Below are 16,001 nucleotides of genomic sequence, written 5' to 3'. Positions count from 1 at the left end.
TGCACATGTGTGGGCTCACCGCAGACACCCACCGACTGGTCACGACTTCGTTGTCCTCAACAACGCACGGACGTTGCACAACACACCGTTCATTAAGATAATAACTTTTCCCCTCTCCCGCCCCCTCAAAAATAACAATGAGCGAAATTAGCGTCGGTTCTGATTCTTCTCTCCAGCGGGGGTTGCCCTTATCGTTAGTTCTGTAGCAGACACGTGCCAGTGTCACTTCAACTTTTACAAGACCACCCACACCTTCAAGGGATCGTATTAATGAGTTCTTCCACACAGCACTATCAGACGGGCAGACAGTTGACCAATAAAAAACGTGAAATGTACAACAAATTAATCGCCCGAGCATATACAACCATCCTCTAACAAAAACGCATCGGAAAGATTTGCTACTTAAACTGAAGTCTTTTAAATATTTCAATTTGCTGATATTACCAAATTTAATTCAATTCGCTATTGGAGTTCGTAAGGGTTGTTTTAGTTACGTTTTATTTTTCAGGTACTATGTACACAAACACGTCCAATTGTCCATCAAAAATAGCCTCACTGTCGATGTAAAACAGTGCTTAAACAGAGCGGTTTGACGAATTTCAATAAGAACAATTTATCGTCATTTTCAGGCACTTTACTTTACACTCGACCGTGTGGTGAATCTGTCCATTTGGCAGGATCCCTGACTTTGACCTTTTATAGGAGCCTGGGTCCACTCCCTACAGATAACAAGTACTCGCTGCCGCAACAAGATACGTCGATGGTTACGACAAGAGGCCTGCCTGAACTTGTTATCTGCGTGGAGTAGGAACTTAGATCGCACCACACGCTCGATTTTAACACTGTGCCATATTTCTCATCATTGACAAAAACAGAGAGGCGGAAATGGCAATAAATTGTTCTTATTAAAGATTTGTAAAACCGCTGGAGTTGTCTAAGTACTGTTTGAGCTTCTTGTCATGGCGATCAACATACAGTACATGTATATTTGAAATTACTGCGGGTTACGTTTTCGGATGTTGGCCACATTTCTGGTAAAATACAGCATTTGCATCAAATGCCATAAAGCTAGACCCTTCAATTTGGCACAAAAATTGGCTTGTGAATTTTTAACTGCAAAGAGGATCACCACAACCTGTTAGGTTATTTGCCAGTGTCTAGCAAGCGAAATTGCACGTTTGTTAAGACGTAGAAAACCTACGTAGGCCTATATGAGCTACGCATGTCTTTGAAACTGTCGAATCGAATAATATTCGACAATATCCAAGGTTTCCCTTCATAATTTGTTTTATCACTTTGTTATAATTAGTCATGGTAATACTCACGATTGCGACAAACATTTAAAACTGTCATGGCAATCCCAGGTGATAAATTTAAGCCGCTGCAATAAATCAAATTAATTAGTCACTGTTAAATGTAACTTAATTTGGAACTTCATTATGAGTAACTTAATTAACCCGTATTTGCGTGTGATCTTCTATTCAAATTTATTCCTTCCTCTTGCTAATGCCATGAATTCCCACACTGAAACACTTCGCCATGCTACATTTCCCGTGGCTTCTGCAAGCTATTGTCCAAGTCGACGTCGGGACACTGTACGGTACACCGTCCTGAATTCTAACCCTACGTTATCACGGACACTGTTGACCTAAGTCTATATTCAGACAGCAAAATTTCGAGTTTGTTATTCTTGATAATGACAGCATCCCACAAGGCGGTACCACGCTACAGTGGTCTAGCCGAAGTACTGGAAGACGCTCTAACGGCGACCTCCCGGTGCAAGGAATCCTCAGACAAATAGACGTCCAAGGAAAAAAAAAGAAGAGGAAAATCTTTAATCTTTCACAGCATTGAAAAGTTCCAATCCTAGGAGGAACATATTCCCCAACAAGCAATACGCAACATGATTGTAGGCTGCATGAGTGCATGTGACGTGACTGTTAAGCATGAGCTACTCCCTAATACACTGTCAACAGAGGGCGCTAAAAACCAGGCACATTTTTGGCCCCATGTGACCCCACCGGAATTTACGTTTAACTCTCAGTACCTGCTAATGGGTAGTTACAGTTTTTTACCTCCATGGTAAAAGAGCTGTGGTTACATACACCTTCCTAAATGATGCAACCATGTAAATTTTTAGAAATGGTCACGGCAGCTCGATCCGTACATGTGCAGTAGGCCAATAATAAAGTACATCTAGATTTCTCTCCGATTTGGTGTAGCTACCACTTTCAGCGAACTCATGATAACTATTATATTATTATCCTGATTATGTAAGTAATCAGGCGGCAAGGACGCAGATTTTTGCTTAAGTTAGTCACCGTCACGATAAAGCACCGTTGCGGAACTGGCATGGCAAAAACAAAAAAGCATATCCTTCCGCATCTTGAGGCCTTGTTCCAACTCAGGCCGCAAGCTGAAACGCGTTGTGCATTGTATCGGCAACGAATCACTGAGTGGATACGGACAAATTTAATTAATGAAACTACCCCCAAAAAGTACACATGCTTCATCATCCTTATGACGTCGAATGATTTATGTAACCTTGCAGCCTACCTCCATGATGTAACAAAGAAGCTAAGTAAAGAGGTGTGCATTATGTGGATAAGGCTACATGATTGGCCTCTTTTAAAGGGGGGTAATTTTTCAAATGTTTACCAATAACCTACCAGCGTTTTACAGTCTGGAACGACTTTACGAGTTTCATAATAACATAGCTGGTGGATCCTTCCAAGGCCAGACATCCAAGCATAGTAAATGGTTGTTACGTAACGACACAATGCCCATGGCCACATGAGTGCCACCAAATATTCATAAAGGTCATGCGGATAATGACAGGTGGAGGAGGCTTCACGGTACGCAAAGGACAGAGAATCCATGCATCCAACTACACGGCGGTCAACAACATTTCCCAGAACTTGTTATAGGACTAACAGACTCTCCCTCACGTGTATACAGAAAGCTCACGAGTAGACAAAAAGCAAACCTTTCGCAAATATATGATTCAAGGAACGATTTTTCCGTCGAATACGTTTAAGTGCAGTGACACACTGAGAGGTTTGGACACTTCTATAACTTTCATTTTCATGCGACCACAAATTGCTTAGATTAGCAAAATAGTCTGTAATGTAAGACAGACCGAGGGGGCGGATCTCAACTCATATTTCCCCGTAGAATGGACACCGGGGGAAAATAGCGCACAAATAATCTCACCGCAATATTGAGATTTCGTGACAGCATGCAGGCGAACAACACAACCAACACTCGTCAAACGCTAAGTATCTGTGGACAATACACTTGGCGACTTCATGTCTCAGTATTACTGAGACATGAAGAACTAGCCGTGCGATATCTTTACTTTCGCGAGGCGCTAGGGATGGCACCTGTTCTTTCACTGTCCTTACCAAGTTCAAACCCGGTTTCTGTAATTAACACTGCAGTTAATAACAGCGTAATAATGAAGACAGCTGACGTCATCGCGTATTGATTGTATTGGGGCTTGACAGGTTTCAGTCCATTTTATTTACATGTATTCTTCCTTTGTTGTCAAGAAATGTATTAGAACTCAGTTTTGTATCAAAGGCTGTCGTGTCTGATTGTTGTTGTCTATTATGCATTGCCCCAGACTTACTGCAAATATAAACAAAAGAGGAATACTTAAAAAGAACTAAAAGGGGGGGGGCAAGATAAGACACAGCGCAAGACGGGGTGAGAACGTGACAGGAGGGACCGTGAAAAAGGAACAGAAAGGGACGGGACATGACAGGACAACGCAGGACAGCACAGAAAAGGACACAACAGGGCAGGACAGATCTGGAGAGAACTGGACGGGCTGGATAGGATACGACTGGGGACAGACCAGAACGGGTAAGACAAGGTAGGGCAGGCATGACTTGGTAGGACAGAACAAAGCCCAATGAAATATACAACACTACGGGACAGTACTATAGGACAAGACGGTATGACAGGTGTTGATGGGCCATCAATTAAAAGGATGGACGAGTTCTAGAACAGTACCAATCTGCGACGTGTCAGATACATGTAGGAATGAAGTGGGACAGAACATGTCGAAACGAGGACTACTGACCCACGACTGGTCATAACGGAACTATCATAAATGCTTTGAAGAACAAATCAATTCCACAGGAGAAAGTGTTTGGCAACCGTTTGACGGCTCCCTATAGGCTAGGATTGTCACAGTAACTTCTCCACGATGCAGAATTCACATATAAACGTGGCCCACTCTGGCATTCATTTTGATTTACAGGCCATATTAACCCTAATAGTACAATAAATGTCCATATCTCACCGATCATCAACTAGCTGAGGCACGCATGACTGATCAAGTGTGCAACCAATATCAAAGGTACTTTACTGGAGAAAAAATCACATATAATTTCAAATTAAGGAGTCAGCGATTATGAAATCAATCCATGGTAAAGAACAAAAGGTATATCCGAGAAGGGATACCCTCGGTTTCTCTTTTTGGAGGAAATGTTGTGAATGAAGGATTAAGGGATGGTTCAAGAATGTACCTCTAGAAAGGAACTATGCTGGCCATGCTCAAACTTGTTGCCAGTCTGTGAAGGTACGGCCCTGACAAACGTTTACGAGTTGAGCCTAAAACACAGAGAAAGGTGAAAAGTGGCTCACTTTTTAATAGGCCTTCCTTTCAGATTTCAGTAATAACGCTGAGTTATAATGGCGGGAAGCCGATTTCAGCCTACATAAAAAAACAAAAAACGCTGTGTTTTTAATTGGTAACAAGTTATATTGTGCATTGCAATGTGTCGTGATGTTCAGGTGCACGGATTTCGAGAGACCAACAAAATTCTAAAACTCGACTCTTTGATCGTTGGATCGTTTGATCAGTAAATCTCAAACTGTAAACTTGACTACTCTGGTCCAACCAGGTTATCAGATAATGCCGGATATTTACTTAAAATAGTAATTAAAGCATACATTTAGTCATACAAACAACATAGGCCGATTCACTGAACACTTGTTTACTAAAATCGGCTTGCATTTCTAGGACATTCAGAGCACCTTAACCTTTGACCAAGACAGTAATTACCGCTCAGATGGACTATGACTTCGTCATTAAAATGTCTCACACAAATATTTATGCAACGGGCACACGATTATCCGGAAACAAAACCCGAACTTCAGTTGCAATGTGTTTTCTTTTCTATTTCTGTGGAAGTCCAAAAGTGGACATCTGCCAAGCCATTGTTGGTAGCCATTGTTTGGAATGCACAACGGTTTCTCCACTACGAACACAGGGCGAAGGTTCCCCCTCGTTTTCCCTTTTTTCTCCGAATGACACAATCTACATTCAGAATTCGCATCTTGGTATGAACGGGGGAAAAAAACCTTTTTAGCTTGTTATAGTTTCGCTCGGACAAATGACACTGCGTTTGATTTGGATGCTTCCATATTTATTTGAAAAGATAAAACATGAGAAAACATGTTTTCCTTAGAGGTGCTCTTTAAGTCTACGTCAGCGATTCAGAGACATATTTGCTTTGTCGCTTCAGCTGATTGAATATGTTAACAGTAGGCCTATCTGTTTTTTCTAGTTTAATGCATTGCTAGGGACCAGATGGATTTTTTTGTTTGGATGGTCAAAGTGTGGACATCTGCCTTCTGCTACTCCACTTCTTTTCTTGCTTTTCTGCCAGCCCAGAAAGCAGAATACGCTCCTTTCTGGCTGCCAAACTTGATCTAAGGCTTGTCGTTGCTACTTTCCCCGTTCAAAATGGACAGTTCCAGTTTACGTCATTGTCGGGATAGTGTACAATGTACGCACGAATCCTTTATCAAGCGACGCGACGGCTGAAATGGACATTTTGCAGCGCCATCTTCGCGAACTTTCTCTACGCATGACCGCATCATACTCAGTTACTTCTTCTGTCGAGCAAAACAAGTGTGAGCAAAGCTTTCTCTTTATACACGTTGCATCGTATTCCGAGAGAGGTCGACTGGATTCTCTCGGACTGTGGAGGGCTGCAAGTGTTACGGGCTTTGAGGTTCCTCAAGTTTCTGCTCTTGCTGATTACATCGACGGGTTTAAAGTTGTTGTCAACTGAATCATTTTGGCAGCACATAAAAAGGATGTGCATGGTTATGCATGCTTGTTTATTACAACGACAACCTTTGTTTTCCCTGGCCGCCATTTGCATTCACTTTGCTCCCTTTTGTTGAAACTTCGCAAATTATTATGTCTTTTAGCAAGCGGTTTATTATTTCGAACATCTGGGCAACTGACAATCTGGGAGAAGCTGACAACTTTCCTATTGCATTTTTGGCGCACTATGTTCTTGTCCATAATAATTATGCTTAGCATGAAATTTTAATTCGTTTCTCAAAATGGGATTGACAGCCTCCGTTTAGTGCTGCCAAAGTTTCCCCGTGCATTGGGCAAATTTTGGCTGGTTATCGGAACTAACTGAAACTAACACAATGCACTATACTTGTACAAACAAAACCATGATATTCGCACTGCAAAATCTGTAGTGTTTTATTACCAAACCCGGTCTCCATGTAGAACAAACACGGCACTCGTGATGTCCTACCTGGAAAAAGAGGGTGTTAAATTCACACCGCAGTTTTGGCATAGCATTGAAAGAATTTGCTTTCAGCGCTCCCTTGAGAACAAGGTGTGCACCCTAGGTAACTCTGCTTCGTTAGAAATTTCACCCTAGTTACACGAATGGCAGGGGGTTTCCCCGAGTTGGGTAGTACGTAACCCCCCCCCCATTTATGGTATTGCAAATCAAATAAAGTGAAATGCCGTTAAGATTCGTGGACTATGTAGCGGAGGCTGGCCTCCTGCTCAAGCAGTCCCCGTTTGCTTGGCAGTCGGGCCTGCATCCCCTACGGCTTCCCCATAGCCTTATTGATTTTGACACCTTTGCTTATCGACAGACGTACCCGTCGTATATAGGTCGGAGCGTAAGGACAACTTAGGCGGGCTGACTTTTAACCTTTCTTGCTTGGAACCAAACCCTCGTTCCAAAGATAACAAATACCTGGCAAATAAACACAAAAATCCAAAAAGGTCTGGACGTTGCTTGACGTGAAGAGACAAATGTAACAATCTCCCATGCTAATTCTTTATGTTGTTTATCTTTCAGTTTAAGAAAAAAATGGTTTGTGCACACTAAAATGTGACTGGCTATTACGAAAAGAATCTGTTTGAGACTATTTCCCACTCAGCAGGCCTTAAAATTTATGTGCATTACATAAAGAAAATAATGTCGTATAAAAAAATGTAAATTTTTTAAAGTTGAATTTGCTCAAAAGAAATAAAATTTTTTCATTATCCAAAACTTGGACGACCAGAATTGCCAAGAATTTATGCTTCAACAGAAATGCAAGTCTTTTCTTCCCCATTTTCCAAAAAACCCGGATGTTACAAACACTAAAATACAAATTCAAGTAATTAAATATCGAGTCAACGAGATCAACCTCTGTACTAGTTTCACGGACTTCCGGTTCTGTCTCAACTACAACCAGAATTGAATTCTTCAACCCATCTACGTCTCTTCACCGAGCAGATGCACGGTGGCACAGACAGAGCATGTCACATATCATTCATAACTTGGTTTTTCAAACTAGACAAATGACAGATTAAGGTTATTAGCTGCCGTTTCTTTATAGAAGCTGCAGTTTCTCAGTAGAGGCACTTTCCGCGAGAGGAGTTCACGGACACTGTTTCTAGTCCGTAAGCGGGCGTCAGTTTACTGACCGGAATTATCAGGTTTATGATGACCGTCATCTAATACATGATGAGCGGAAATAGCCGGCCATCATATCGATTTTTCGCGGTCACTGTCCTACCATTATAATATCTCTTTGTATTCATCTCAACTTCACATTCCACTAGTCTTGCTCAGAAGAAAAATGGTCTGCAATAGTCAAGTGTTCATTGCAGTAACTCCGAGTTTGTGGATCAATGGCCCTTTTTAGAATCACTCTTTGGCAAAGACCGAACCACATTTAGGTTGCCATTCGTCGCTCACGTGCACTAAAACGTGCTCTGCAATGTTATCTGCTGAAGTCAGCGATCGTTCGCAATTTTGTCCGATGAAAAATGTCTCCATTATTAATAGTGACCACCCATCGCGCAACATGAGTATAATTTACCGTCCTTTTTTTCTGCTGATGTAGCATTCATAAACAAAGAACTCCAAATTACCTGATCCCAGATTTTCAATCAGTTATTCCCTTCTCTGTATTCAAGCTCCTTTGTCCATCAAATTTAATTACGCAGGCCCAGGGAGCGCGAGCATTCTGTCGAGTAATAAACTGGAGCATTCTAAATGAGGTTAGTGACATATCATATGTGCGCTATTCAATAAATGGTATAGTCGCCATACTACATGTTGAATCCAAGGCCACGAGGCCTACGGCGCACAGTCCAGATCACAACTATAATCAGTTCAGTTAGGCTGACAAACCATCAAACGGTATAATGATGTCGTCCCTTTTCAAATGTAGGAAATATTAATCATAACGATGCGCTTGTCTCCACGTAACATTTAGCCTTCTGTTTTTCAACCACGTGTTGAATATCAAACTCAAAGAAAACCACAGGACAACACCAAACGGTGAAATTAAGTGTTCCTCCAAAGCAGGCAACTTTATACTCTGCCCCGAAATTGAACAAATCACAAGGATACGTGGACGGGATGATGTCATTGTTGGGTTCCAGAAAAGAGGTGCAAAATTAATCCAAGGGAGTTAAAATTCCGTCAGCAGGGTTGCGACAACTTAGGGCTTATAAACCAAAGTTTTCTCTCTGAAGGCCGGCGACAATAGACTTTTGTGGGCATAACGTGACCACACAGTACCGCATGGATCGATGCCCGCTACATTGTCCCGGACGATGCTTGCACGTTCACATCAGACACAATGCTGAGGGTGAACACCGTTACGTGCTCCTATGCCTTGAATGCTTACGGACTGGAGTGAAGACGGGCACGGAAGAAGCCTCCGAATAGGAATCAAACCGTGCCAACGCGCTCCCGGCGACGATAAATTTGGAAGATAGTGCCAAAACTGTAAACAGTAGGCCCGATAAGTTTGGTAGTAAATAAATCTGGGCAAAGTTCGCGGCATCAAAATATTGTTCACTCGTGTTGTTTCCTGAAACATCCGCCACTCGTATTGTAATTGTATATTTGCCCACAGGCTGGGGAACTAAAGTTATGCCTTACCTATATGCCGAACGTTGGTTTAAGCATGCATTTTCTTGCTTTTACAATAAATACACTCGATTCCTGTCATGCAGATGTTTAATTCATGTTATGTATAATGTAAGAGACGATGTCGAATAAATGTCTAGAAGTCTTTAAAAGATCTCAGTTTGCTATACAGCGGAATACAAGAACTGAGAGAGGTATAATTATTTTTCCTATAACAGGCCTATTTCGAGTGGAGAAATACTCATCAGCATACTGAAAACTGTAGCAATTCATTAACACCGAAAAATGGAAACAGAAATCGTCTTGATCACATGCAGCACAATATATCAATTTTTTACTTCTGACAATATTGTCCGTCTTGTCAGGATTTGGTCTATCACTGGCATCTCCGGATAGGTTAAGGCCGCTCCCTGACACTTCAACGTGGCCACATCACTATTCAGTTCTTGGTGCGCGCCAGGCAAAATTAAAATTTCCAAACGCTTGTATACAAACATTTGTAGTGGGGAGAAAAGGACCATCGTGCTCTCTCTGTAAAAATAACTTTAAGGAACAGAAGATTTGTATGTGCATATCCATAGCAAGAGACCAAACAATAAAAAAGATATGTATGATCGAGGTGTCATGAAATATTAACTTGCTCCAGATACGATAAAATTACGAACAACTGTATCTACAGGTAATGGGGTGAAGGTTGCACGGTGGGCCTACATGAATAAACTTACTTGGGTACGCGGTTTGGGTTCAAAGCGGCAAAATGCCGAATGATGAAACCATGGCTATCTCGGAAAAAAACAGCCCGATTTCAAAGAAAATGACATATTTGAAATACACTGAAATAAATTTTGCGTGACAAAGTCAGATGTGGCAATTTGGTTTACGTTCTCATTAACTTTTGAGTCAAGTATCGTAAGCCACAGGACGCTCCCGCTGTCCTCCTATTCCAATTACAAGAGAATGGTCCCATTCTTTAATGGAAGGAAACCATAGATTATCTAGAAAATTGTAAATAGGCCTAGTAGTTTCGCATCGAGTAGACCATGAACAAATAATTTGGTAAGGCATACAAAAGTGACGTTCATCACTGTTTTCACGAGAATTTACCGGCAGTACTGCTGTTCAATATACTTGTGCAGGAAAGAGTCGAAACGCTAGAACAAATTCCACTTTCATTTTCACTCCCACATTTGTCTTTATTCCAACGCGTCGTTGGCACAGCTCTTGCCCATGGCGTTATATAAACACAACGAGAGGACGGAAAACAAAGAAGAGTGGCGAAGGAAGACAATTCGAGTGACGTTATTTCGCATTGCAAAAATGGACGAGGGGAAAACCAGGGAATTGGGAAGTGTATGAAATAAATCAACTCACAGCAGACTGGACAAATATACCAACATTGTACACGTATCATCAGTTGACATTTGGACTGAATACAAATGGGGGGAAACGGCTCTAACAAAACTGTTTCTCCCAAAAGGAATCATTCATTTTATCAACGCCGTGAGAGAAATAACACCACAATGCTAAGCTGATCGAAAGTTGTTGATGGAATGTAGCATTGATGGCAATGTCGGCACAGTCTTTACCCCCCATTACTGCATTGTTATCCCCATCAAAATGACAAATTTCAGTTGTCGCCGTGTCGCGATATTGGCCTACTACATGCTAATCTGAATTATGCACAAACACGCATGTAAATAAAAAAATAACATTTACTGTGGTGGGCAGTAGCAACGAATCCCACGAGAGCGATCGAATCATTTTTGAAGCATTTGTTCTTCTGACATTTTTACAACCCTTTCAAATTCAGTGTAATAAAATTGATGTGTTTTCCACCAGCACTGGGTGCAAGCGACTTAGGTAAGGTGAAATTCAAGACCTTCGGGATTTCTGTGCCAAGTACCGAAATGGCACATAGGCATGACACGTAGACATTATAATGGTGCGGTAAGAATGTGCGCACTCTTCTTACGCGCAGGGAGAGATTTTCTCAAGGTGCGCCATCACAAAGCAAATATTTCCAGTGCACATGCATACTCTGCAATGTTTGAGCCAGCTCTGGTCAAATGGGGCTGCGATAAAGCAATACGAATAATATGCATTACACGTGTCGTGCGTCATGTGCGTACAGTAATGTATTGTGATGGTTGCTGACAAGGGGAAAACTACAGTAGGCCTACTTACAATCTTGTGAAGAGTTGCTCCGGCGCGAGTATGTGACTCGGGAACTCAGTCATGTTGCTCTCCCTAGTGCATTCGATGGTGAGCGTGGAATAACACTGGCAGGGGGGCGGACAGGCGCTAGTGTCCATGGGGGTCGCTAAAGCAACCCCTCCCCCAGTGCCCGACTTGTGGAAGATAACAACAAAATGGAAGCAAAGAAACCAAAACCTCATCTTGTGGCTGTTCTGGCGATGAGGATGCACGGCCAACGACGACATACTCCTCCGCACGGCACCTCACCACCCGTCTCCTGTGCGTTTTGTGTCTGCTCCGGACAATCCCGAGCGCTGCACCGTTCGTGGCTTAATTCCTCGTGCGAGGTCGACGCTAACCGTCAAGAATTTCGGATGAAATTCCCCCCATGCTCTGCACTTCCTGGTAATTCTTGCCAGTCGTGTATGGTTTACATCCTTTTTGCTAAGCGGAGAGCTTGGAAGGTGTCTGCAGTCTTCCTGTTCACGACAACGAGAGAACAGCGACAGCTTGGTTAGTGCATGGTTAGCGCGATGGGGAGGACGCACAAATAATGGTTCGACCGGCACCTAATTTCCCTTGTGAGTTAGCGAGCGCAGCACATTTCACACTCCTAGTCCTAGGCCTACTGCCGCGGCAAAACACGGTCCGACCGGCACGCGACCTTGGTGCGGTTGCATATTAACTAGAGTCCAGAATATGCATAGGGCGGTTCAGCCCGGCCGGCCAGCGGGTCATGGCTTTTTACTGCTGTTGGCTCTCGCCTGTGCCGAAGTCGAAGAGCGTTTGAATTCCCGTCCAGAGATGTTCGGAATGAAAGTGGCGCAAATAGCCAAAAACCGCCTGTTAAGAAGACTACCCGGTGCGACACATGTCGGTACGTACTGCAACTCTTGTGCGCGTGTACTGTATGTGCGCCGACCATGAACGAAGAGCCGTATACTGCCGTCTCCTCACTGCTTCCGATGACAAAGCCCCCACTCTCTCAGATGCTCGCGCTGTGCTCTATGGCCAGTGCTTACAGCGGTTTATTTACTGCGCAGACGTTGTGCTCTCTGACTCACGTTCTTCATTACCATAATGATCGTCGTTCCCATCATCTGAAGGTTTTCGCCTTAGTCGGAATGAACGGAGCCGTTGCAGCTCATGTAAACGATTCATCTCGTCCATATAAACTAGTACACGTAATCTTTTCCTGCCGTCACAATCTTTTTCATTATGTAAGGATGTTTTGAGCTCGCCTGTGCCGTCCACTGTATTATTTCTCTCCAGACTCCGGATTTTTCTATAACTACAAAAAATGCCAATGGTGGATAGCAGTGGTTTACGTATTGGTGCAGGTGCTGGCAAATCACGAGTGGATAGTCTATCTAGATACACGCCCCCATGGGACTACAGCTGAATAGCATTCAGAAGCACTTTGTTGTGTTCAAATACTATGGCAAACAAAAAAAAGAAGGTATTTTCACCATTGTTTCGCATCAAAGCTACAGACCCGGTCCACATGTCGAACCAGCCGAGCAAAAGCGCATTGTAATGCAATCGTCCATCTTATCCTCCAGTTCCTCGATCAGATTGCCGGCGGATGACCTAGCGTCGGTGTACCGATGAATAAGGCTAACACGTTAGGACCGGATATCCGTCAACTTCACCAATAGACAAGAGATTGGGCCATGCAAAATTTATTAATCATTTTCATAACCTTCGGATTTACCGAAGACGCGAAGGCGAGCAAATATTATCCGCTTTCACCCGCTGGAAATCCGCGTCATTGTGGTTTCTCGTCCTTTATTTTCTTTTTCCAACTCTCTATGAAAGACCCACAGAAGTCGGTCGCAACCTAAATGGAGACATTCTCCACTCCAAACTTCCCGTATTAAGACCCTTTTACCGTTTGGTTTCATGACAGGCTGACAATCTTGAATGTTTGCAACTTTAGATGAAGATGGAAGTAAGATGGTGAGGCCTCTTCCATCCCACGGAGAATCACACTATACTTTTCCTTGGAATATAGCTTGGGATTTGCTAAAACCAAGTTGTTTCGAAAAGCGTTCACTTCATTCTATGTCTAGGCGCAGCATGATAAAACAGCCTCTTTTGGCAGGTGGACTGGCGTGTTCTTTATTAATGTTTTTAAAAACAATTTTCGGCAGTCCAGGGGTGCTAAACCCGTAACCCCCAGTATAACCAATTGTAAATGCAAATAAACGAAAACCTACCTTTTTTTCTAGGTTACAGATGTCTAGATTTTTTTTTTCATTTTAGTGAGTTACATATACATGTTTAACAGCTATCCAGGTCTTGTGAATTACTAATACATTTTATAACGACATGCATGTTGACGGCTATTCCAACCACAAGTAAAGCCACTAAGCAGTTAGTGCTGTTTTGCACAACAACCTTTCTGGTCTACAGGCTATGATTACATGTATTCCCACACTAATCACTCAATCAATGTTATATCCCCTATACTAGTCGTATCCCCTATGCTACTAAAACCTCTGCGGGAAAACTCTTCAAAATGCTTATACAAACCCCAAAACGGCTAGTTTACAAGGCGAGGAGCCAGGTTACATCGAACGCCTCTTTGTTTACCTGTACAGCGCGCTCAGCCGGCTACAGAGAGTTTAAGGCTGCGTTCGGATCACGTGGCAGCCGCTTAAAATTACAGGGGGGTGTGTGGTATTGACTGCGGCCCGTTTCCATAGAGTTGTGCGTAATTTCAAGCCACAGACAAGTGAATTGGACATGACCTAACTGCAATTTCTTGTCGAGCTCGTCCTTCTTCACACGGCATCAACTTTCGTCAAAAGAGGGCGCCACACCAAGTTAACGAAGCCCTTGTACAGGGGTAGCCGACCATTAAAAGAAAAGGCAATTGTGACCAATGCCCAAAATTAAAAATGAAGAAAATCAGGAAAAGTATTCATAACTGTCCTATCTTACAGACAGACATCAAACAAGAGCTTGATTCAATCATACTTCACCTGCTGTTCAAAGATGATCCCCGTAAAATAATCACCAAAGGCCTACGATCAAGCATGTTTATTTGTAAATGCAAAATTATTCAGGAAGCTATGGGTGCTGTTACATTCGACACTCATTGCGTATAGTGTAATTCGACAACCAGAATAAGTAGCGACTACTGCAGTGGCACAACGCTCGTGGACAGGTGGTACGCGCGCGTTACATGCCTCTTCGACCAATAGGGTGTTGTGATTTGCCCGAATGCACGCGCGCGTCAAACTGAAGAATGTGCGTGTGAGTGAGGTGCTACCACAGTTAAGAAAAAGAGAAACTGGTCGCCGAATTCAAAATATTCTCATGAGGAGACAGATGGAATGCTCGCTTGTATTCCGTGAGGCAAGATGCCGAGTGGAATGGAACATATTCCAGCAGTCAGTCAATCACTTCATGAAATTATACTTTCCACTGCACTTTGACCATGAAATGAGACCTCTACCGTGGCACATAACTTGCCGTGTGTTTGGAAGAATTAGAATCATTTCATTATGACTGACGACCAGGTTCTGAGACTTGTGTACAAAACTACCAAAAATTTGGTTCTAATTTGTTTTTGGTTTACCTTGTTAAAGAAACTAATTTCACGTTACTAGTTCTTAATGCCACTATCTATCCATCTGGGGGGTTTGAGAATTTAAGAATGAACCATGGACTGCAAAATTAAGGAAAATAATTGAGAGACAAAGTTACTTTTGTAGAAGTAATTAATCCGTTCTCGAGTTGTAAAGTGCACGCACGAACAAGAATGCGAACTGTGTGCACGCACTACACGTGCGCAATTTCCATTGAAGGTCTGTCGCGCGCTTGCTACACAGAGGCCGTGACTGGTGCCCGGCTTTAACCCGCCTGTCGAAATAAAAAAAATTCAGTTCCATTTTTGTCGGATCGGGGGCTTCAGACTGACCAGTAACCCCCTCTTGGTTACCCCTAAATGTTCATTTTTTTCTGCTTTATATTTCGGTTTGTAAACATAAATTTGCGACAAGACCTGCTATTTCATAAGAATAACCTCTGTCAGCTGGCTTTATTAAAGGGTTCTTGTATGGGCATAAGTTCATCTCTTTTGGAAGTGTTTACCATACAAATTTAATTCGATCGTAGAGTTTTATTGGTTAAAGATGTATAAATAAACAATATTGTACAGATCTGATTTTTATTGAAATGAAACAGTAACTTTTTTGATAATTGAGGAATAAAAAAGAGGATTACACTGCGGGCATGATGATCCTGATGAACAGGCGTAAGCGAAGCTATAAACTGATCAGGAACACAGTATGCCGAGGCAGTGCTGGTGCGCGCACGTGCGGTAAGTGGCGATCACGCACAAAATTGTGCTGTTGATCGGCCTTTCCTTTTTCATTCGTAAACCAAACATATAATAAGCAGACTGAATTGGTATTGGCAGTTACGACTTGGATTTTAAAGCAATGGACAGATAGCTAGACTGTGTCAAAGTTTTAAAAAATCTCCTAATTCATACGTTTTTTGGGGGGGTTGGGAGATGCTCTCCTAAAACCCTCAGCCTCACGTAGGCCTACATCAAACAGCTGGAAACTTAAGTTCATGTGTACT

General features: G+C 42.6%; 1 protein-coding gene across 3 annotated transcripts in view; it reads right to left on the bottom strand.

Annotated features, from left to right (window-relative positions):
- LOC110977267 (high affinity nerve growth factor receptor-like) overlaps nucleotides 1-14,524 on the bottom strand; it is a 71,744-nt gene extending 57,220 nt beyond the window's left edge. Inside the window, exons 1-2 of one of the 3 annotated variants that reach the window (XM_087136711.1) lie at nucleotides 14,393-14,524; nucleotides 11,394-11,884 (exon numbers count right to left, since the gene is read on the bottom strand). In XM_087136711.1, coding sequence (XP_086992837.1) covers nucleotides 11,394-11,650 — 257 coding nt within the window. In that variant the 5' untranslated portion in view covers nucleotides 11,651-11,884; nucleotides 14,393-14,524. Of the gene's footprint in view, nucleotides 1-11,393; nucleotides 12,564-14,392 lie in introns of those variants that run through there. The other 2 variants (XM_022231234.2, XM_022231233.2) reach the window with 2 other exon arrangements.
- Between the last annotated feature and the right edge of the window lie 1,477 nt (nucleotides 14,525-16,001).

This window comes from Acanthaster planci, linkage group LG05 (assembly GCF_054643075.1).
Source record: "Acanthaster planci isolate LZ-2023a linkage group LG05, COTS_SCS, whole genome shotgun sequence".
Lineage (NCBI taxonomy): Eukaryota > Metazoa > Echinodermata > Asteroidea > Valvatida > Acanthasteridae > Acanthaster > Acanthaster planci.
The sequence above is the reverse complement of the archived record's forward strand: the minus strand, read 5'-3'. Positions and strand labels throughout refer to the sequence as shown.